This window comes from Fistularia commersonii, chromosome 21 (assembly GCF_037954325.1).
Source record: "Fistularia commersonii isolate RoL2024-O1a breed Wild chromosome 21, RoL_Fcom_v1.0, whole genome shotgun sequence".
Lineage (NCBI taxonomy): Eukaryota > Metazoa > Chordata > Actinopteri > Syngnathiformes > Fistulariidae > Fistularia > Fistularia commersonii.
This window is the reverse complement of record NC_141304.1, coordinates 6,219,858-6,243,599: the sequence shown is the minus strand read 5'-3', so window position 1 is coordinate 6,243,599 and position 23,742 is coordinate 6,219,858. Positions and strand designations below refer to the sequence as shown.

Genomic DNA, 23,742 nt, shown 5'->3' with positions numbered 1-23,742 from the left:
TGTGGCAACCTTTAAAATTTCCTACTTGAGGTACAGCTTTGCTAACATTGATACAAATTAGATTTTAATCTAAACATCAGCTTGTTAAATCCTGCAAAATTGGCACACTGTCGTTAGATTACTTTCCTTTTATTAATTCATGTTTAACATCATTTTTTAAAACATAGCAGATGGATGATTGTTTGAGAGCTGCAAATCCAATTTCTGATATGTTTTTTTTTTTTTTTCCTGCTACAGTTTCTCCATTCAATCCAAGCCCTGAAGTAGTAAATACTGTCTTAATTTGAATATATGTATATAAATGAGACTTTAATGGATATAGTTATTATAAAACAGCAACGCAGCAGTTTGTGCCGTAACGGATCTTCTTAACTGACCCGTCGTCTTAAAGAACAAGATTCAGATTTGAGGAGAAGAAGCAGGATTGTGCTCACGAGCTACGAGAAGTACAGGTGGTAGCGATATAGGCCAGTCCTCCAGGCTCTTGGAGCTGAAAGTTTTGTTTTTTCCTGAATCCATATGGTCGCCTGTCTGGCTCTCTTACCAGACACAGGTTTCTCATAGGCCATTTTATCTCGGCAATTGTGTGGGTTTTCTGGCGTTGATTGAGTCTTGCCATATGGATGACGTTGTAAAGTCAGTCTTCCTCCTATTTAGACTCACTGTAAAAAGGCCTTACACTCCCCATAGATATGTTTTAATCAGACCGTGTAAAATGAATCGGTTGATAATAAATCAATGACAGACCGAGACGTTTAAAGTTTGTAAGCCGTCTGTGGCTTTGAGGAGTTTTTTTTTTGTGGTACGAGCCTCTCCGGGTGCGGCACGTGACGTTCGGCAACGGTCTCGATCAAAATGAATGTCAGCATCACTTAAGTGATACTAAATAATTACATATTGATTCACTATCCTATATGTTTACTATTTCAAAAGCCCAGCAAGCCGATATACTGATTCCGCATTGTTCAGGCTCACGGATTCAGCTTAAGCTCTCTTTTTGTCATCTAATAATAAAGAGTTGAAAGAGCAACACGCCAACCAATGATCAAAGATCTCCCACCATTTGAATGTCAATTTCTGGCACAAAAAAAGTCAAAAGTCGTTTCTCTTTTTCCACATCTCTTGTCTCCAGGTCCACTCTAGAAGAACCCTCACATCACACTCACCCTCTATATGGCCATGGCGTTTGCAAGTGGCCCGGATGTGAAGCAGTGTTTGATGATTTCCAGTCATTCCTAAAGTAAGTTAAAATTTTATGCTTTCAGTTATACGTTCATCCAACTTTTTGTGTCCTCACAGCGGGTAGGCAGTGGCTCCACAAGACGCTATAACTGCAGATAGTGGTGATTCCTGAGTAGGTGTCTGGGAAGCCCCTCTTTTGACAAGGATATTGTGGTAGTGTCTCCTTTAGAGAATGGCCTGGGCCTCTAATTCCAGTGATAAGTGCAGTTCCCATGGTGATGGGGCCATTTTTCCCAAACAAACAACAGTAGGATGTTTATCCTACTGTTTGGCAACCCACACTCTTGGTGCGCTGCGTGTTTGCCCTTGTCACCGGACAGTGGGGTCGGTGTATGTCTTTGACTGCGCCGGTCTGCTTTCTCTGTCTCTCACTGTGATTTGTTTGTCTTTCCTTCACCTTTTTCATGTCTTATGTCCGTCTATATCCAATTTTTTTTTTTTTTTGTTGTTGTACAACCGTTTTCCATTATTCGAAAGCAGAGCGTTTTCGGCGTGTACCGTACTCGCGAAAACTTCAGCTAAGTCAGAATCACCTGCTTTACATCACCTCTCTTGTGTGATCCAGGTACTGAGTTTAACCCTGTCTTTGCTTACATAGACAAACCTTTGTTTTGTGATATCATTCCGTGCCCGTGTCAGACCCCTGGTTTACTAATCAACCCTGTGTGCAGTGCGCTTCAGATAATCCAACTCATAACAGCGCCATGGTTACGGGGAGGATGAAAACATCTGCGTTGTGGCAGCAGATCAATGGCTCGCTGTCACCCGGGATAAGTCACAGTTTAAACAAGATATGACACAATTCCATTATCCTAAAACAAGCACTCGGCGAACACACACTTTAGGCGGACACGGGAGTAAAAGGTGCTACATGGGACCTGCTCACAGGAGGCTCAAAGTTTTGACTCTTTATCAACATTCTTGAATGTTATAGTTTACACAAATGTATTTCGATGACTGTTTTCCTTTGAAAAAGCTTATATTAGACTACGCATGTTATCGGATTGCGCGTGCAGTATGAAGGTAAAAAACCCATTAGATATCTAGATTTTTCCTATTTATTTATTTCTTTTTATTACTTAGCAAACATCTTGTCACAAAAAACACAAAATAGAAACTCTGTCACACGTAAACACACATATCCAAGCTTTGGGAGGGTGCCATTAAATCTTTCACCTTTTATTGTATTCTTACATTGCCTCACCCTTTGTTTATAGAAGAGAAGGGAATTTAATTCTGTGCACCCGGTAGAGCTCTGCCTTAAAAGTCTCTAAGTGCACTCTGCTATGTTTTTACAAGTGTTTTTATCATGGCAACATCTTGTTTACTTTAGTTGTCTGCTCAAACTGCTTGGAACATGTTAAGAAAACATTTGGGGAGAGTCTCTACAAAGCCGCCTTTGTGTAACAGCAGGCTAGAGTGCGAGCAGCTCACCAAGGTGTTAACTCTCAAACCCTTAAGCACTTCCACATGAAACCCAGCAACTGATACTACAGGCCCCTGTAAAGAATCAAAAATAAAAACAAAGACTACATTAGTGCCTTAAAATGCTCTTACCAGAGTCTCCTAAGGTTGGGAAAAACATTGAACATATAGGAGAAGAGGCGAGGGTGTGTGTGTGTGCGTGTGTGTGTGCGTGTGTGTGTACGTGCACACGCACATGCATACACAGTCGGCAGAACACAGTGTACTGTGTACCAGAGAGAAAGAAAGGTGAGGAGGACTAACGTCAACCAGATTTCAGCTCCACATGCCAACAGTAACAACTAACACGGGCCCGAATTGTTTTTTTTTTTTTGAACCGTGTGTATTTATTCTATCTTTTTAAGAAAACATTACATACCTTGACGCACTATCTTCATAAATGGAAAACACAGAATCCCTGTTCCGGTTTTCAGGTTCAAAAGTCAAATAGGTGAGGTCGGTTTCATCGTGGAGCCAGGTGTTTTTATAGGGGTCAAGACAGATCTCTTTAGTGTCCAGTCAGAGGTCAGCACCATCGAAACACTGCAGTGCCCTCTAGTGCTGCATTGTCTTTCTGCCAAGACCACAAACTGTCTTTTCAAACACCTATATAGATTTCAGCGATTGTTCAGGAGATTAAAAAGTGACAGTACCGTGGCTCTCACAACAGTAGAGCAACATTGCAGAATCAACAGTAACAGGATCAACTAGATAAACAGGGCAAACTTACATTAGAGTTCCAGCAACTATGGCGAAAAAACAAACAAAACCGAAGAATGCGCTTCTTGTTTCAGAAACCCGCAAGTGTGTATATGCAAATGACAATTCTACTTGTTGAAATCATTAAACATATACTAATGACATTTTAAAATGCAAACCCATCATTTTTTTTTATTTTTTTTTTTTACATTTGTGCATTAAATATAAAAATCAGCAGCAGCGAAGAAAATTAACCATCTACAACCACCGCCTTAAGTTCTCGGCGCAATTTAAATGATTACAAATTCCACCGGAGCCAAAAAATTGGCAAACCGATGTGTAAAACGTGAACCATTACAAGAACGTCTTGAAGAACTTATTTTATTGTGGCAATTTACATCAGAGACTGTCAGTCTGCCACGGAGCTTTTAAAAGTGGCTTCATTTGAAGTCCAGAAAGTGACACATGCCAACACTCATAGTCTCTCTCGATGTCAATTCCCTGTACCCCCTGCTCCCGTGTCCAGACACTCCTCTCAAGGCCGCATTAGGGCCATTTGAATATTTCATTTCCTATTAATTATGCACTGTGACTCTCCATGTCATTAGAAGAAATAAAGTGGAATGTAACAAAGGATGAAAAGAAGCAGGGCACGTGTCTCCTATGAACAGAAAATTTCAAAGCTGCTCACGTAGGCCACCCTTCATTGAAAATTCAGTCTGTGCCAGTTAAATTGAAGTTGAAACGTCTTTACCTATTATTTTCTTCTTTGAAATGTTGTAAGATGTACTGAAATGTTTACCAGCTTCATTTTCTGACCCTCTTAATTAAACGGGCATTTATTTGACTCAAACAAATGGAAAGCCCAGAGAATACTGCCCCTACTCCCTTTAGATATGCTTTTTTTTTTTTTTTTAATTTCTATTTTGCCACAATAATTAACTTCCAGCATTGAATGTATATCACAGTTATTTTGAAAAATGTATTTCCGCGACATAATAGGAAGACCTGAAAAGAGACCACATTTCCCATAAAGATTTAAATCATTTAGCTCAAGGTTGAAAATACCACAGCTAAACAGAAACCTTCACATTTCAAGCAGAGCGCCATCAATTTTCCTTCCCTCACTGTTGTCTGTGTGTGTGTGTGTGTGTGTGTGTGTGTGTGTGTGTGTGTGTGTGTGTGTGTGTGTGTGTGTGTGTGTGTGTGTGTGTTTTATTAAGCACAAATGTGTTGTCTGTTCATAAAGCAATGGCATCAAATTTATTGCGCCATCATAATGGTAGCACTGCCACTGTGCCTTCACCGGGCGGCTATTTTTTGATTTGTAATAAATGACAGGAAAAGTACATTTTGAAAGCCAGCCGCATTACACACCTCTCTGCCGTCTGCCTCCACCACTGTGTGCATACAGTCATGCCTGGTGACAGTGACCTACATGGTCACTGAAGATGCGATATAATTTATGATATATATAATATATTGGATCCATTAGTGAGCATAATGAAGTAGTGAAATGAAAGGGTATTTGTGAAATCAGTTCAAACATCCTCCTCGGATTATGATTAAATGATTAATGAAATGCCCCTGCATAAGCATTTTCAAACAGTAATTCATGCAGTGGCTGATAAAATTCCTCCAATCATATTTCCCTCACTCATGAACCTTATCTCCACCATTTTATATAAATCACGGCGAAAACCCCCGTCTGCCGCTCACCATACAACTTCTTTCGATTAGTTATATGTGTACAGTAAAGGGAACATTGTCCCCGTGTAAAATAATCAAATGTAATTACATTCATAATTCAGGTTATTGACGGATCCCATCTCTTTCTCTTATTTTCCTTGAGTTCATTTTAAATATCTTGATTTCTAATGACACAATAAGGAAGAAAATACCCCCCCAAAAAGCAAATTCAACCATGAAATTGCATCTGAGTGGCCTTTTATAATTTAAACTCAGGGTCAATGCTGAAGTTCATTAATAATTCCTAGTGTCTGTGTGTTGCATTGCTTTGTTTGTTTAATCAAGAAACTACACACACACATATATATTATACATATGTATGTATATGTACATATGTATGTATACTTTGAGTAACTTTTTTAAATGTCTTTATCTTATAACTCACTGTATATTTTACTTTAAAAGCTCTTCTAAATGAGTAGATCCTATATTATAAAAGCAGCAAGTGGGAACTAACATCAGCTTTTTGTGTGTCTTTTTTTTTTTTTTTTCCAGGCATCTTAACAATGAGCACGCCCTGGATGACAGGAGCACGGCCCAATGTCGGGTGCAAATGCAGGTCGTACAACAGCTGGAGCTGCAGGTATTGTCTCAGCGTTTGTTTTGGCCCCAATATTTATGTGTCGTCTTCTCTTGACAATTCCACTGCGCCTGCTGAACCCCTCCCTGTCCGTTGGATATCAGCCACAGGGTCACTCATGAAGTGGTGGAGCAAAGTGAAATAATTTTGGTACATTTGCAAGTAAGCAGTCATTAAAAATGTGTTATGAGTGCATGACAGCCAGGAAAAGATGTATGAAGGGCTCGGGGCTAAGTCGAGAAGATAATTACATTTTGTATTTTACTGGGTTTTAAAGTTATTTATGACTTTTAACTGTTTAGCACCAACAATAAAACATGTAGTCAAATGATTCTGTGGTTTGTTACGGAGCTCAAATGCAGTTTGAGGAAGCAAGAGAAAACTATTTAGAATCACTGACTCTTAATATTGTCTCCTTTATCAATGCAGCCCCGGAGCCAACGCACAAATTTGAATGGCTACTTAATAAAAAAAATTAAAAAAAAAGATATTGCTCACTGACATTCCATTAGATTGACTTTGTCATGACTAGTAAATCTTGTTCTGTGTGCATCTGAGTGCTAATGCCCGGCTAAGTAGAGAATCCCACCATGCTAGAGTTCTGCTGTTTTGTTTTTTAATAAAAAGAAAAAAAATCTGTATATTAATTGCTTCTCTTTCCGAGAAATTATTCTGAACGATCGAGTCATTTTTAGGCCATAATGAATTCAACATTTTTTTTTTTTCTTCTGTTAAAACTGTTTGCACACTGTTAACCTTATACAGGAGGAGTTGCTCAAACATTTTACCGTACCAACATCCTGTTATTTCCGTTCTGTTGGTGTATTATTCAGAGAGAGGGAGTGAGGGTTTATCAGACACAGACTTCCTCTGCATGTTGCCTGTCACCATGATTTAATCTGGCAGCTAAGACAGAGCTGAGTTTCAGAGAGGTTTGTTATTGGCAATGAGACTGGTATATTTTAACCTTGTATTCAAGTACTTTAGTTGTGTGAGGTGACAAGTTGTTGACAATGTCCAAAACGATATTAATGGAAAATGAAACATTAAGTTAAAAAAATCCAAAGGCCCAAACACAAAAATACCAGTTTTTTCACACAATATTATTATTATTATTATTATTATTGTTATTATTATTATCATAATAATAATAATTATTATTATTATTATTCTTATTATTACTCTTTTTTCAGAGCGGATCCTTGAATTCCTGACTCTTATATTCCGGAAAAAGGAACATAAGGGATTTGTAATTATCTATGTACTGAACCTTTCGTGTGTTTTTTTCCTCAAAATAATGTAACTCGCTCTCCTTCATTACAGCTAGCAAAAGACAAAGAGCGTCTGCAAGCGATGATGACACACCTTCATGTCAAATCTACAGAGCCTAAAGCCAACCCACAGCCGGTGAGCAACCACCACGTCATCTGTCTCTCCCATCCCTCCCCCGTCCTTTTGTTTGTCTTAATTGGCACACATGTATTCATTAATCGGTTCCTCCACCTTATTTATCTGCTAAATAAAAACAGCTGTTCTCTCGAGGGAGTCGGTAAATATTGTTTGGACAATATCTGCTGACATCTGAAATTCAATTTTGTTGTCCGAGATGAACTAGATGCACCCTTTGTAACAACCCCATCCGAGCTTCGGAGTACACATGCCTGTCTGAGCAGACAGACAACATGAGGAATAGAAGTATTCAGGAAAGCAGCTTACTTCTCCATTTGATAAATAAAGGGGTTTGATGTGTTTTTATGGTGTGTCCAAGGTCACTGGATGATTTTTTGCGTATAACACATTATAGTTTATTGCATGATGAAACAAAGTCATACCCATATATATATATATCAAATATCATACCCAAATATCCATATATATATATATATATATATATATATATATATAAACAATCAAATCAAAAGAAAAGGAGGAAATGTACTCATATAACGGAGCAGCAGATAATATTAAAATTACCAACCTTCATGCTATAGAAAATTCTGCAAACAAATGAATACATTTTATAAATGAATACATTTACAAAAGACATCATGACAGATAATGATTGAAAATGGGTTGCGTGGTCCGATGCCATCCCGATTTTTGGAAGCTGGAAGCAGTGACGAGTTTTACACATTAACGGGGATATAACGTGGCAATGTCGGACAATAGTAATTACGCTGATCAGAGGTCAGTATAAACTGTAAATTGTTTTAACCGGTCTTCTAATTTATCTGCTTCTCAACCAAACAAATCAATTTTAAGGAACAATTTCCTTGTTTTTTTCTTCTTGAATTCAGTTTGAGATTAGACATTTGTCCTGTAAATATACAAATAAAAATGTGAGTAAATAACACTACTTAATGTATAATTCAGGTGACTATTCAAAAGATAGTCCTTAAAGCTTTTTTTTTTTTTTTTTTTTTTTTTTTTTTTTTTTTTTTTTTTAATGCCTTACTATAATATACAGTTCTTATTTTTAAACAAGTCTCAGCACAGTATTTCAATCTGTATGACAGTTCACTCAAAGAAAAAGAACCAAGACACAGTCGTTTGACTGCAGGGTGCGAATTCAACACACACACACAAACACACACACACACACACACGACTGGATAATGCACATGCAGGAGCCCTGTCTCTCAGCACACAGTGCGGCTTGGATCATTTATTTACAGTCGGAGAGGTGGCTATTGATGTGCAGAGGCTGCATGTGCACGCCACGCAGCCCAACCAGTCAACATAAAGTGCCTGGAGATGTTGAACTACAATAGAGTGTCTGTTAAAGCAGTCCCTGTGTCACTCACTCCGATTGTGTAGATTAGAGTGCAGAAAGCGGGCTCTGACACAGGGACATTTGTATATGAAAAGTGGTAGGGCCATCAGATAGCATCTGGAGTTCACTACCTCTCCTCTCTCCCTGGGGCATATGAGAATGGCTGTGTCACACAGCTCGGTGTTAACACTCTCAATAGGATGAGCTCAGATTTTTATTCAAATAAATAGACTCCTACTATCCTGCATTGCTCTGTCTGCTGCAGAGTGGTATGAAATGCTATGATAAATATGTCTGGCTTTGGCTGAATTGAAGTGGTGGACTTACACAGGTCACGGAATGTGACCCCATTAAGGCTTTAGTGAGATTGCGGCATCAGATGTGGTCACCAAAAAGAAAAACAAAAAAAACAACAAATTGAGATACAGCTACTCTGCAAAGATTGTGTGTTTTTTTTTTTTTTTTTTCTTCCCTTGTAATTGCTTGTTTCGCTTTTCTGTTCCGCTGCATATTATAAAGTCTTGTATAAGTAGGAAACTGTCAAAGCTGAGGACCGCAAACAAATTTGCTGGTTTATATAGCGCTGTAATTAAAGCAATGTTGATAGCATGCGTGTACAATATCAAATGAATAGAATTGGTGTTCTAAGGTGGATGACAAGGTTTGGGGTGAAACAAAATGTGCCTCGTTGCCAACGCGAGTAACTGTTTATGTCCGTGCATGTATGTTTTTGTGTTTGCTCGTGTGTGTGGGAAGGAGGTTGTCTGCACTCAGTGTCACTAAGCATTCTTGTCAGAAATCTGACCTTTTACGCCATACATAATTGAGGAGGGACTTTTGTTTATTTTCTTTAGCAGCTTGCAGAGTCAAAGCCAGTATAATTAGATCACCAATTACCATTTAATTAATTTCAGTCTGAAGTCTCATTTTGTCTAGGCACTGGAGTGAGTCCAAATGGTGAGGCAAACAAAGGCAAGGCTATTACCAGCCTGTCTGGGCTATTGTTGAAGCCTCTCTGTGTTTATGGCCAGGGAATATGGATGAAACATGAAACAAAGCCTGCTAATCCCCAGGAAGAGAAGTCAACACCGCAGCCCCATTCTATTGATAGCATTGTGTCAAACACCCAAACCCAAGTGTGATTTATTTTGTGCGTGATTTAGAAAAACAAGTCTTCTGCTACTGTGGGTGAGGATGTAGTATACATGTGTGCATATCAGCAGCAAACCAAATTATTTGGGTAGACGGTGCCAAAAGGCAGAGTTCAGGCGCTGAAACATAAATAGACATTATGAGGACTTGAACACTTGTCTGTTAAAATGGGAGTCTTATGAAACACAAATATCAATGATTATTCTCAGCGGCTTGCACGCAAATGACTTTTTGAATATATATATGTTTGTAGGATTTATCAATGTATATTATTTTCACTATCAGTTATATTGAAAGTCCGACACTTTCTCTAAATTGTGAGGATGTCAACTCTTCAGCTGACTCGATACTGCTTAAAATGTAGTTGGAATTTTCCTGGCAGGAAGGAAAGTGTGTCTTTTTATTTTTTCTACTTAAAAAGCCACTTACTCCCCCCTGTGTTTTTCAAATCCTATTCATTATCAGTAGACAACATATACTTCATGGGTCCTCTGAGGTCAACAAATAATCAAAGATACTCTGCCATTTCCAATGCGTTGTTTTTCTGTCTCCGTTTGTGTTTGGTCCGCTCTGTCATTCTCAGAGACTGAAGTCATATTTAATTTGGAAACTGGCCTCCTTCTGCAAATTAGCAATTACAACAATTTTGTGGGAATATGTATATGTGTCATTAGTTTTCCCTGCCAATTAATAGCTGGAGCAGGGGTCAGGCTAGAATTTTCCATTTGACTGCCGCTCTAGTATGGAGGCTTAGCACTTGGCTTGCAGCTGCCACAGCTGCTGGAAGCCACACTATACATTTTGAGCACTCATCGTAATGACTTTACCTTGTAGCCATTATTACTTAGATCCCTGCTCTTTCTCAGCCGGCCCGGTCCAGCCACGCTCACGTGCGTCGGCAGACAACTAAAATATCCTCCGCATTTAAATGTCAATAAAAAACACTGCGGTGCCATATTTACATGGCTTTTTTGGCCCTAATAATAGAGGTCAGTAAGATACAGTAGCCAAGCATCAGATCATATCCAAAAGCAGCTTTTAATTAGTGAGCTCACAAAGCAGTTCCACTTTATAATTAGCCCAGACTGACTTATTCCTCTGGCTGCCTTATTAGCGAGGCTGCTAGGAGGTGGTGAGAATCACACATCATCAAAGTAGTTAAGGCCATCAATATTTCCCCTGTCTATTCGCCGCCAATTGTTGACATGTCGTAGACTCGCGCCACCAGCAAGAGTCGGGCTACGTCGTCCCGAGAAATTTGAGGCATTTCAAATTCGAGGAAAAGTCCGGCATGGCAGTGAGAAGGCAGGAAGGAACGAATCGAGTGTGGAGAATACGGAGGAAAGAGGGCAGCTGCAGGGGTGTGTTCCAGACAATTGGCAAACATTCACAGATCATCCCGGTGTCCGAGTGCGCTTAAAGGGAAGATGCGCTCGATCGACGAGGCACGGGAAACAAAAGCGAAATCAACTGACCGATCAGCCATATTTTATTTTCCCTTTATTTTTCCTCAGCTAAATTTGGTGTCCAGTGTGACATTGTCGAAGTCAGCGCCCGAGGCCTCTCCTCCGCTAAGCCTCCCCCAGACCCCCACCACGCCCACAGCACCGCTCACGCCTCTGTCCCAGACTCACTCCGTCATCACCGCCAACAGCCTCCACAACGTGGGCCCGATGCGGCGGCGTTACTCAGAAAAATACAACATGCCCATCTCCCCAGGTACTGACATACAAGCCTCGATGACTTTTCCACTTTTGCGTTTGTTAACCGTTTATTTCGCGGTGACACTGTATTTTGTGTCGGCAGATATCACTCAGAACAAAGAGTTTTATATGAATGCAGACGTCAGACCACCATTCACATACGCCTCACTTATAAGACAGGTAAGGATTGTTTTTGTTCCTTGAGCTGTTTCTGCTTCCCAACCGCTCAGTCAGTCATTCAATATCTTCTTTTGCAAGAAACCCTGCAATCGTGTTTCCAGTTATTTTTAAGGGACACCGACTCCTTCTAGATTTACCTTTTTCTCTCTCTCTCTTTCTCTCTCCCTGGTAGACCCTCATTAAATTTGATTGAATTTAAACAGTGAAGCAGATTAACTATCATCAAATGTGTGCAAGAATTCATGCGGGATTCAAAAAAAGAAGAAAAAAAAAAAACAGTCGGAATGACAAGTTTATTTGATGAAGCATTTCAGTGCCTGTGATTATTTCCAAATTCATTTCACACAACACTAAGGATGAACCTGTTTTAAGATGGCCAGTCAATTATGGTTCGGCCGCAGTAATCTGGGATCTCAGGAATTAATCTGAGCCGGCCAAAATTGCTGCCTGTAATCTGTCTGAGAAATGTTTTACTTTCCCTTCATTTGCACCCACAAAAGAAAATATATTCAAATCCTGTGTTTCAACATAAAACTATTGGAGACTTCTACAAACAGTTGAAGGAGCCCCCATTTGCCATTCTGCATTTTTCTACATGTTGTCTGGTATCCTTGAGAGAGCGCACAAAACCGGCATACCTTTTGTGAATTATTTATCATTTTATGAAAGGAGTAAAATAAAATGTTTAATGTTGTTTATGTCACTTTCCTCATGCAGGCAATCCTTGAATCACCAGAAAAGCAGCTAACACTAAATGAAATCTACAACTGGTTCACACGAATGTTTGCATATTTTAGGCGCAACGCAGCGACGTGGAAGGTAATTTTTGCTATTCACTCTGACTTCCCGCAGCACCACCAGAAGCATTCCTGAATAAAATGATTGACAGTCATAACACCTTTTACTTCACATTTACCCAAATGAATAGTACCGTCCTTGTTCTTTGCAAATGAACCGCCCATTAAACAAGCGCGTGAACCACAAAATAAACAACAAGGAAATGGATATGTATTCTTCCAAAAACAAAAAAAGGGACTCATAAAAGAAAACTGAAAACATTTCCCTTTATTATTTCCTGAAGGTAGGTGGCATTAATTTGATGTAGCAGTGCTCTGCCAGTGACTCTTGGCCCAGCCTCTTTGTGCATACTCAGACATGTTTCTGCACGGGCGCACACACACACACAAACACACAAAATGAATGTGACAACAACCTAAAAACAAAGTCAGATATGAATGATAAAACCACAGGAGGCTATTTACTAAGCCTTTAGGTAATCTGTCACTCAAAGCTAAAAACCACCGTCCAGCATTCACAAGCATACAAGTCCAGTACCACCGCCCTGCTCCGATTTCACTCATCATTATCTTACCGTACTCTATTCCCAAACTCACTAAACCTCTCCTTTATACACAAACTTTCAGCATAGCTAGAAAGAGGTCAACGCTTATCCAAGCTTACTGGTTTGGGCCGTACTTAAGGTGAACGTTCCAACAGAAATTTAAACTAAGTAGCAAAATGAGCGTCACATGAATGGAAATCATATTAAAATGTAATGTAAGTTAACAGATTCCACCTGTTTTTGCTGGATATTGTTCTTTCTGACGTATCTCTCTGTCATCGGTAATATCCCGAGATAGATAATCGCATACCAGTTGTGCTAGTCTGGGACAAAAACAAAAATGTAAAAACTTGTAGACTCACAAAGCCTGTTGTATTTCACCACTTTTTCTTAGGTGACATTGGTGAAAAAGTCAACGACAGTTCGGGGTTTCACAGTTGAATATTTTCATCTCAGGAATTGGTCGTATCGCTAAAATCACATTGTCCAAAGTAATAGTGGGGCAATTTGCATATTGGGATTGACTATATGTGAATTAACCTCATAACCTTGCAAATGTTCCTTTTTTTTCCTACAAATATTATTGCTTTTGAATGGGAAACATATGTGTATTTTTGCTCGGCTGAAACCGGAGGGCCATTATGGTCTAATAATTGTTTTCTTTCAGGTTTGATCCAATGTCTTGAATCGCCCTTCTCTGGAATTAAATGTTCCCCGTGAAGCCATGTTTATTGTACTGATAGCAACGTGTTTTTTCTCTCTTTTTTTTTTCTTATTCTCACATCAACTGCAGAATGCAGTCCGGCATAATCTTAGTCTTCACAAGTGTTTTGTGCGAGTAGAAAACGTAAAAGGGGCTGTGTGGACAGTCGACGAAATAGAGTTCCAAAAGAGACGGCCTCAAAAGATCAGTGGGTAGGTTTGGCATCTGTGTCACTGCTGACTGAAGGGAAGAGGCTGTTGCTCCATCTCATTGTCTGTATGCCATAACGTCTAAGGTGCCTGCTTGCTTTGGCGTGCCTCCCTTTCATGCTCTCAGAAGCCTTTTGGTGATGCGTCCATAACCCACAGTGGCTTACGCTTATTTTCATGTTGGTCCTCACCCTCTCCCCTCCTCCCTGTGTGTCTGTTTGTCCGTCTTCTGTGCCGTCCATCATTGCATCTGCATCTGGCTGTCCCCACTGGTTTGCTCTCCCAGGGTGCCATTCGCACCAACCTTTCCCTGCATAAGTGCTTTGTGAGAGTAGAGGATGAGTTTGGGTCCTATTGGACCGTTGATGATGAGGAGTTTAAGCGCGGCCGACACATACAGCGAGGCCGCCCTCGGAAATACACCAATGATGAGAACTTTGACAAGCTGCTCGTACAGTAAGCACTTCCGCCTGCTTCCCCTGCAAGCTTCAAAGAAAAAGCCCCACCTGCATGTTCCCCCTTCAATGTCGCCATCATGCTTTTTGTGTTTAGCCCTTCATCCATCATGCTTTTCAAAGATTTTACGAAACGTTCAAAGTGTTGAAAGATAGTTGTGTGGTTTTGTCAAGTGATTGAGCATCTTACTGCTGCAGCCGTAATATCCTCATTACCGCCAGTAAATGCATTCGTTTCTCATACGCAGAATATTGATTTCTCTTTTATGCAATATGATACTGTAGCTGAGAAATTCATTCTCGGTGAGACACGAGACTGAGGTTGTAATTTGATTTTTCTTTTTTCTCCCCCCCCCGCCGCCTCCCCATCTTTTAGAAGTCCAGCCTTAGTGAAGAATATTCAGACCAGCTTGGGCTATGGTCCGACCTTCTCTGCCGCCTTCCAGGTAACCATGATACGTAACCTCATCACCTGCAGCCTCACCCCACGAGTCTAAACAACACAAGTAATGAACTATTCCCTCTCCGTCCCATTTATCCACTCACGTAGCGTTCCCTTCTCGGTGTGGATGTGGAGTGTGACGGGCAGCTCGGAAGGTGCCGACAACTCTCTTCCGTTTCACATTTTATGCTTCGGACTTTGTTTTTCAGGCTTCAATGGCAGAAAACAGCATACCTCTATACACTACTGCTTCCATTGGAAGTCCCACCCTCAACTCCCTGGCCAACGCCATCCGTGAGGAGATGAATGGAGCAATGGACCATGGAAACAGCAATGGCAGTGACAGCAGCCCGGGACGCTCGCCCCTGCCAGCTATGTGAGTGGCACGCACACTTTCTATCTCCGCCGCAGTCTGTCGGAGAAAGAATTTCTTTAAACCGCTCTCTCCACTGAGGCAGCAACCCCGCGTGGATGTCCCGGCCGACCGAAATCGCATTACAAATACCCGACGCGTTAGATTTTAGATCAAAGAGAAACAATGGAGGACAATAAATAAAGGGATGATATTGGAGTTGCGTGTAGGGTCATGGCCGAAGCTGTGGCTCGCCTCCCAGCAGAAAAGGAAACTCCACCTTTTCAAAGCTTCTCTCATCAGACCGGGCATGAAGAAAGGAACCGTTGCCCCTCTTGTTATTTTAACAGAAAGTTTATGAACTCCTATTTCTGCGTCCCGCTCTCTCGCCGAGTCCCGCCATAATCAGCGATCCAAAGTGTTAAAATATTTACAAAATGCCAGAACATGAAGTGACATAGCTGTCGGCTCCGGCAGGGTGAAACATGAGCCGCGACACATTCAGCGACGCCTCGGAGCTTTTAAAAGAAAAACAACACTAAAGCGTAATTAGTCTGGAGGACATCATTCAAGATCCTCATGTAGGAGAGTTGTGGTCGGCCCGAAAACCACAGCTCCCCGTTCACTTGTTGTGTAGGAGTGTCTGTTAAGTTGTTTGAAGCCTAAAATAATACAGCACACGCTGCATCATTTCCAGATGTGGGGGCAGACCACTGATGTGCAGCGCGGATAAATTCAAGGAAGGCCTCCTGAAATGTCTGAGCTTGGGGGAAATTCTGCCTGAAAACAAAAAAGGTGCTGTAATAAGCTCCTGGCCAACTAGAGGAAAGTGCCATCCCTAATCACTGAGAACATAGCTGTGAGCATTGCTGTGGAACAGGAAAGGCAGCGACAGGATGGGTGTGCTGGCCTAAAGGCAAACCGCTTTTCCCCGTGCCCCCTCTCTTTCTGTCTTTAGGCTGATATAACTCACAAAATCTTTTTTCATCAGTATGTGTATATGCTCTATGCAAGTACAAAATTAGTTAGATCCATGTCCTTTTGCTCTGAAAGAATTTTTTCTTCCATTATTGACTGAACACACCGGGAAAGCATCACGCTCATAAATCGAGCTTTAACGTCGCGCACGGTAGCGGTTCTTTTCTCCTCTCCGCTCGGAGAATAGCTGTCACAAAAATATCTGCTTTCTGCGCCGCTCGCTCAGCACAAGTGCATCAGACTCGTCCGCCGAGCACCGACATGTGCTTCCCATATGGGCCGTTGAACTGCCGGTTTACAGGATATAACTTTTGAATGCTGAGACGAAGCCAGTGCACTTTTCTCAAACATCCAGATGAGAATCAGGTATCCAGAGAAAACTAATTATAAGCAAAATGTAGAATCAGCATGCAGTTCAATAGCATAATAATAACAATTTCATGTCTGCCCTGCAGCCATAGGCTCAGACCTGAGGCAACGGTACTTGTGGAGTTACTTTGATGTGAAAATGATAGAAAAGCTGACTTTACTCCCCCCCCCTTTTATATAATTTACATCAAAATATATCAGGTCATTACCATATGAGTGTCTTCATTACAATAGTCGCTAGTCACACTAGACACCCCGGCGTGAATAAATCAGACTGGGCTTCGATGATTAAGAGTGTGCCAGTTGTCCCTAGTTGTTGTAGTAAATGAGCGCGGTGCCTTATCCTGACACCGTCCTACCTCCGCTCCGGCAGGCTGGCACCTCAGGTTTTAGCGCCAGCTCCCCCGCAGCTGCTCATAATGTTTTCTCTTCTCCGTGCCGCCACAGCCAGACCCCCCCCACCGCCCACCGCCCAGCCCCCCCTCCCTCCTCCCGCTGTATTCCTGCTCTGTTTCTGTAATGAGAAATTTGGCAGATCTCATCTCTTTAGTGGCTCTTTTGCCCAGATTGTGAGCTGGGGGGTTCGGCAGTTGAGGGGGGGGGGGGGGGGGTGTTCATGTTTTTGCCTTGTTTACAAGTGACAGTGTTATTATTCTCACAAGGGGTCTGTTCCTTATCACAGTGTTGCGCCGCTGCTGCCGGGTGCCGCTACTCTCGCCGCGTTCCTTTCCCTGCCAGCACTTTTTCTTCTTTCCTTATTGACACTTGCTTGAAAATATGCATTCATTTTGTAGTTTAAAGCATGTATTGCGGTGTCTGGTCGCCGCGTTTGCTTGAAGTTGATTAATGATAGAAGCCCGCTCCGGGTCGTCCTCTGGAGACCCGCCTCGCAGGTTGTGCATGTTAACGAGCAGGAAGGGGAACACACAGCTTGCTGCCGATCCTCCGCCGCAAGGAGGCTGACGACGACGGCGGCGGCCTAGTCGGTCCGTGGAGTCCATTCTCTCCCGTCCTGTCCGACGCTGTTAATCTTCCTCATTTATCAATTCCGAGCGAATCCGTCGCTCTCGTTCGCCGTGAAAAGAAAAAAGCCCGTAGCTTCGCCGGGATCCGAATACCCGGAAATAAAGCGGAAACGATCGTCACCGCCGCTGAGACCACGACTCGCCGTCTCAGTCGAGCCCGACATTTACGCGGACCCCGGTTTTCGGTCCGGATGAGCGGAATTCCGAAAAAAGCCGCTCAAGCGAGAGGTTACGCCGCGAGGGGAGACGGAGTTCACGTTTGGGTTTGCATTCTTAAATACGTCTGCTTTTCCAGGCACCACATCAGCGTCAAGGAGGAACCACTGGACCCAGAGGATCATGAAGGGCCCCTCTCCCTGGTAACAACCGCCAATCACAGTCCGGACTTCGATCACCACAGAGATTATGACGACGACCAGGGCAATGACGACATGCTGTAAGGCTGGTGATGCGTTCCTGGTCGAACAGACTGAGGCAGTCCTGCTCATTTGGGAGACAGATATCAAATACTGAACTGCAGTCTCAGCCACTGATGACAGCTCACAAATGTCTCCAAGTGACTTTTTAGTGCCATTACAACACATAGCAAGAACATACATGCAGAAACCCAAACCCCCCCTGGCCCCGCAGGAGGGTCCCTTTTTTTCCCCAATCACTTTATACGTCTGATTTCATTCAAGTTTAAAAAACGTCATTTTTACTCACATGTTGGATGGACTTGTTTGGTACGCGTCGACGTATTCAGGGGTCGGAGTCAAAGCGAGAGACCGGAGCGGTCAGAGCGCGTGACCATGCAGCGGGAATGGCGGACTGCGAAAGGGGCCGTGTCTCTACCCCCCCCCCCCCCACCTCCCCTTAACTCTCTGTTCTGTCCCTCCGACCCCCCCCCCTGCAACCTGAGGACACACACATCTGACCACAAACTGAAGCGAGAGACAGAATGACTGGCATTTAATTTACACCGTATGTAAGAGTATGTTGATGCATGCTTTGTCCATGCACGTGTGTGTGTGTGTGTGTGCGTGGGTGTGCGTGTGCACACATTTCTGCACATGACTGAGTGAGTGTGAGGATAGCTAGACTTGTGTCCATTGTCACTGCCTTCAACACTTTGGTTTGATTCCATCTATACTGAGAGGGATTTTTTTTTTCTTCTTTTGTTGGGGGAGGGGGGGGATTTTTAGCCAGGTGAGAAGTTCTAAAATATCAACATAATGTGTCTTTTTCCCCTGTTGGGTGATTTTATTGATGCTGTGTCTTTTTTTTTTTTTTTTTTTTTTTTTCTTCTCTGTCAACTCATCAGACCTCATGTCCATGCTGTGGAGATTCTGTATATTCAGCACTTGATGAATGTTTATGATTTCCTTTAAACACACATGAAGCAGAATGTCTGGAACCGCGTAGCATTTTTCTGTCATTTATTCTTCAAGCTTCAAAGTAAGAAAAAAAAAAAAAAGAAAAAAAAAAAGCCACCCCTCTGACATGTAACCTGACCCCCACCCCCCGCACACACACACACACACACACACACACACACACACACACACACATAGCACCCTCCTCCCCTTCCTACTCATGAAGTCCATTGGCAATGCACTACTCATAATGAAGGCTCTCTCTACGCATCAATGAAGTTTAATTTAAGATGCGAATGAATGACAGAGAAATCATGCAGGTTATGATTTATCCTTATGAAATTACACTTTAAAACAGCCCCTCACGGCAGAGCATGTTGAGCCGCAACACAATTTCTGATCACTTACAGGCTCCAGGTTTTTCAAAGGAAAATGAAAATGTCAGGTGTGCCCGGCCAAGATAATGATTTAGACCAACTAATTGTGATTCCTGAACACAACTGTCATTGTTAATCAACTGTGGCAAGTTTTCCACGCTGTCATTTCATCTAGTCCAGGCCGAGCTCGAAGATAAACTGCATTCCCCTGTTGCTCCCTTTGTATCCCACGCATGGCTAGTTTTACTTTACATGAGTGTTAATAATTGCACACTGGATTAAATTTTCATTTATGTCATGGAGGTTAAAGTCCTACGACTTGCAATAAGACCTAAACATGGCACATTCCAGGGTTTGACAGTCGTCATAAGGCCAAAACATACAGCGCATGCCATTTGTGGAATGTCATCCGAGAAAAGCCAAAAGTTGTAAGGCGTTTTTTTTTTTTTTTTTTTTTGTTTTGACGCAGCAACAAAATTCCAGCTTCACAAAGCAGCCAAATTTTTTTTTTTCTTTTTTTAGACCATGACTATCAAGACTGCAATTAACCACTTCTGATGTTGAGTTATTTATTCTTATCATAATTATTATTAGATATTTTATTTGGCTTTTTTTTTTTTTTTTTTTTAAGTTGTTGACATGTTTTGATATCTTGTTCTGTGACTACCAAAGATAAACTACAAAGTCAGTGACGTGTAATCCATGCTCTAGAAGGCCAAATGTCCCCTCCATCCTCTGCCATCGGAGGATCGGCCGAGGGCCGCCGATGGCAGAAAGAATCGGGGAAAATGCTCCTCACACTGGTGTTCTCATTCATCCGAAAAGAAAAAAAAAAAAAATCAAAGGGGGTGTCTCGGGCAGGGCAGCTGCAGTAATGTTTGCAGTGACCAAAAGTGAATGGAAGGCGCTGACAGCCTGACTCCATTATGACCAAATTAGGGAAAACCTTTTGTCTTCGAGCCAGTGAGTGGATGTGGAGCTTTTTAGTCAGGAGGAGATTTGTGTGCGAGAGAAAGGGTATCTACATAATGAGGAAAAAAATATACTAGTAAAAGGAAAAGCTTTGCAGAGAACAATGTGAAATGGATTCTATACTTCAACTGGACCACACAATGATTCAATGTTTCTTTTTATTCCTTTTCCATTTGTATCATTTTAAATGATTGTATGCCACTTTTTAGGCGTCTTGATGGGGATTCCGCATCAGCAAGACGTGATGATTGTGTTTAAGTTTCTGTCAACTTATTACTTTTTATATTAAAAAAACACTCCTGTCAACTAATAAGCTGGGTACAAGGTACTTTATGGCAGTTATTGTTGTTATTATTATTATTATTTTAATAAGTTCAAATGCTCATTAACAAAAAAAAAAAAAAAAAAGGAAAGGGGCAATCTGTGGTTTCCAGAAGATGTATTTTCTGTCCAGGCAGCTGTGGGACGGGTCAGTAGCAGCCAGGCCAGGACCGTGAGAACTGCGCCGTGTTCATCCACGGAACCCCCAGTCTCCGGCCGGTCTGTTTGGTATCGGGAAGCGCTGGTAGATTAGAACATTCTCAGCATGTGTAGCTCGACATAACTAAAGATAACAGCATGAGAAAACCGTACCTCAACTCAAAATCTGTAGGGAATGATTCCATTAATTGAGAGAAAAGAGGAAAAAAAAAAAAAAAAAAATCACTCAGTTGCACTTAGTTGTATGTCTTTGCATGTGTAGTCAGATAATATAGAGAAAATATAAAAAAAAAAAAAAAATAGTATTCATCATTCTTTTGCCAAACCAATGGAAATCTCAGGCTTTTTGTTCGTGGAAAATCACCCAGCTGTGTGTGACACCAGGCATCCCATCGCAGTCTTTTTATGTACCGGTGGGGTTTTGGTTCTTCTTGTTTGTTTTTTATTTCGAGGGCGTTCAGATATTAGGTTGTACATACTTGTCAGTAGCCCTTGTCTTTTTCCCCTCTTTCTCTCTCTGTTTTTTTTAAAGGTCAAAAAAAAATACATTTGTGTTATAATGTTTGCTTTATCGCTTTGTATTAACTATGACATAGCTATGAGAAAAAAAAAAAAAACTGCTGTATGTATTGGAATAGCAAACTGTGCTGCAAATGTATTTTACTTAGTAATCCTTGCTTTTCAAAATGGAAAAAAAAAAAGAAAAAAAAAAACACATCATCAACGCAGGCATCAGGGTGAGCTGGGCAGAGGCAGGCCGGGGGGGGGGGATTATCCCCAATTTTGGATTTTAAACTGTAATATAGAAAACAGACTTTTTTCTGTTATCATTGACCTAAGCATTTTGTACAGATTTTTTCCCTTTTTGTGTTAAGCTGTTTTTGATACTTCCTTTTGATGGTCCAACCACTGCCTTCTGTGGCTGTATGTTAAAGATTACTGCTCGGAGAAAAAGGGCATACAGGTATATTTCCTCGACAAGACGGAGATATCGTGCATGACTAATCCCAGGGTCACAGAGATGTGTGTGTGTGTCAGGGGAGGGGGGGGATGATTTTCGTGGTCAGTAATAATATAAGGATGTATCAATCTAATGATATTTTATATGAAGTTAATAGGAAAAAGAAGAAAAATATGCAGTGCCAAGATGTAAAGAATATTGTTAAATGCTGTCTTTTCTTTTTGTTTTAAGGAAATTCACTCACACATCTCATCTCTCCCATGTAGCTTAACGACTTTTACTTTAATTTATTTTCTTTTTTTTTTTTTTTTTTTTTTTTTTTGTTTGGCTTGAAGATGTGACCGTAGCAGGCGGATGCGGGTCAAAGGTCAGCAGCGAGTCTCTCGAACTGCAGTCGCTCGGCGTCAGATCCCGGGCGCGTACAAGCTAAAAAAAGCCTTTGTTTCATCCAACACAACCACCCGGCCCCACTGTCACCCCCGCCCCGATCCCCTACTCCGACACCAACCCTCCAACCCCCAGCTCTCTCTCTCTCTCTCTCTCATAACACTTTTTTCCCCCAGATGGAGGGGGGGCAGGGCACTGGGCGGGGTGGGCAGGGGAGGGTTCAGCCTCGGAGCTGTCATGGTGCTCTCATCCTGCAGCAGCTTCTCCTTTTTCCTTCTTATTTTTCTTCCAAGATGTACTCTGTACTTTCTTTCTTTCTTTCTTTCTTTCTTTCTTTCTTTCTGGTTTTGTTTGTTTATTTGTTTGTTAGAGAAATATTATTGCTCATCACTTCCATCGATCTGTAACCTCCTCATCATTCCTCATCTGCCTGACGCAGACCTTTCTGTTGTAGTCAGTGGCGATGACTGACGTGAACATTCTAAACATGCAATAAAATGCTGGTTGTTGACATTGGTGTTTCCTCCGGTCTCTCTCAGAAAATAGAACTGCAATTTGTGTAATGTGAAATGGAATTCGAACGCTGAAGGTTTACCCTCATGTCCAAATATGTCCAAATATTGTAATAATTACTCACGACCTGTGGAAAAGTAATTCTTCACATTATACGTTACATCATTTCTATAAAATACTGAATGCTGCATTTCCATTTTACCTGGATGTGACAAAAGCAACAATATATGTAAATTCACAATCTGACAAGCAGGAAATACAAAAACATGCTTTTTACTATTTTTTGAATCAGGTATAGCAAGTCAACAACAAATACCTAAACAAATTACAGTGGCCCACAAGAGAGGTGGAAAATAGATGTAAAAAAATGTGCCTGTGTGTGTGTGTGAGAATGGTATCTAACAATCAATGCTATCTACAGTCTAATAAATGATTGGAACTTTACACAGATTTTTAAATAGAATACGCAATACAGACAAATGTGTTTACCTTAAGGAACAATAAGCTATAGTTTTGTTTATTTTCAATCAGTAGTAGCATCAACAATACAAGCATATACTACTAGATAAATCAACATCTTAACAGAATCAATATTTCTGCGTGTTTTTTTTTAAATTATTTTTTATTGTTATTTTTCAAGTTAGTTTGACGCTCAGACCGGTTTAACACTGACTTCTGTTTGTCATCGTCCGACTTTCCTATCAGGCGCAGCCTTAAATTATATTGTAATTAAAAAGAGACAGTTTAACTATCTTTTCCTAACAGCAACTTAGGTAACTCCATTTGATATAAGCTATAAATCGTAACAGCATTAAAATCTCAGAAATAATAGCAGTGTGGTTTTGGTAACAAGAGCTAATGCTGATGACCAAGACTTGTGTTTTTACGATGGAGGCGCAGGTCGCGTCGCCCACTAAACAGGAGACAGGGATCAAGTCTAAGCACTTTTAATCTTGTGAAACAAGCAATTACAAATAGTTGCATTGATTTGTTAAAAAGCTTTGGGTGACATAAATCATTTCTTGCTTAGCTTATAGCTGGAAAGCATAAATGTCAAGAGTATTATTAATTAATGCATTTGAAAGACAAGATTTAATGGAAACAATATAAAATCACAAGCAACCTTACAGCCGGCCGTAATTTCACATGACACTTAAGATTCCGGTTGTTTTCGAGCAAGCGCCCAACAAAAGAAAGGTGTTCGTGTCAAAAAAAAAAATAAAATAATAAATGAAAATCCCCAAAACGAACTCTCACGTAAATCCCTTACATAAAAAGTT

At 41.2% G+C, this 23,742-nt stretch overlaps 1 protein-coding gene across 6 annotated transcripts in view; it reads left to right on the top strand.

Annotated features, from left to right (window-relative positions):
• foxp1b (forkhead box P1b) overlaps positions 1 to 22,462 on the top strand; it is a 154,519-nt gene extending 132,057 nt beyond the window's left edge. For 4 of the 6 annotated variants that reach the window (XM_086167869.1, XM_086167868.1, XM_086167870.1 and 1 more), the window contains 9 exons: positions 1,133 to 1,240; positions 5,650 to 5,737; positions 7,058 to 7,141; positions 11,174 to 11,542; positions 12,260 to 12,361; positions 13,678 to 13,799; positions 14,628 to 14,697; positions 14,903 to 15,069; positions 17,713 to 22,462. In XM_086167869.1, coding sequence (XP_086023995.1) covers positions 1,133 to 1,240; positions 5,650 to 5,737; positions 7,058 to 7,141; positions 11,174 to 11,542; positions 12,260 to 12,361; positions 13,678 to 13,799; positions 14,628 to 14,697; positions 14,903 to 15,069; positions 17,713 to 17,857 — 1,255 coding nt within the window. In that variant the 3' untranslated portion in view covers positions 17,858 to 22,462. The remainder of the gene's footprint in view (positions 1 to 1,132; positions 1,241 to 5,649; positions 5,738 to 7,057; positions 7,142 to 11,173; positions 11,543 to 12,259; positions 12,362 to 13,677; positions 13,800 to 14,627; positions 14,698 to 14,902; positions 15,070 to 17,712) is intronic. The other 2 variants (XM_086167871.1, XM_086167873.1) reach the window with 1 other exon arrangement.
• Positions 22,463 to 23,742: the final 1,280 nt, after the last annotated feature.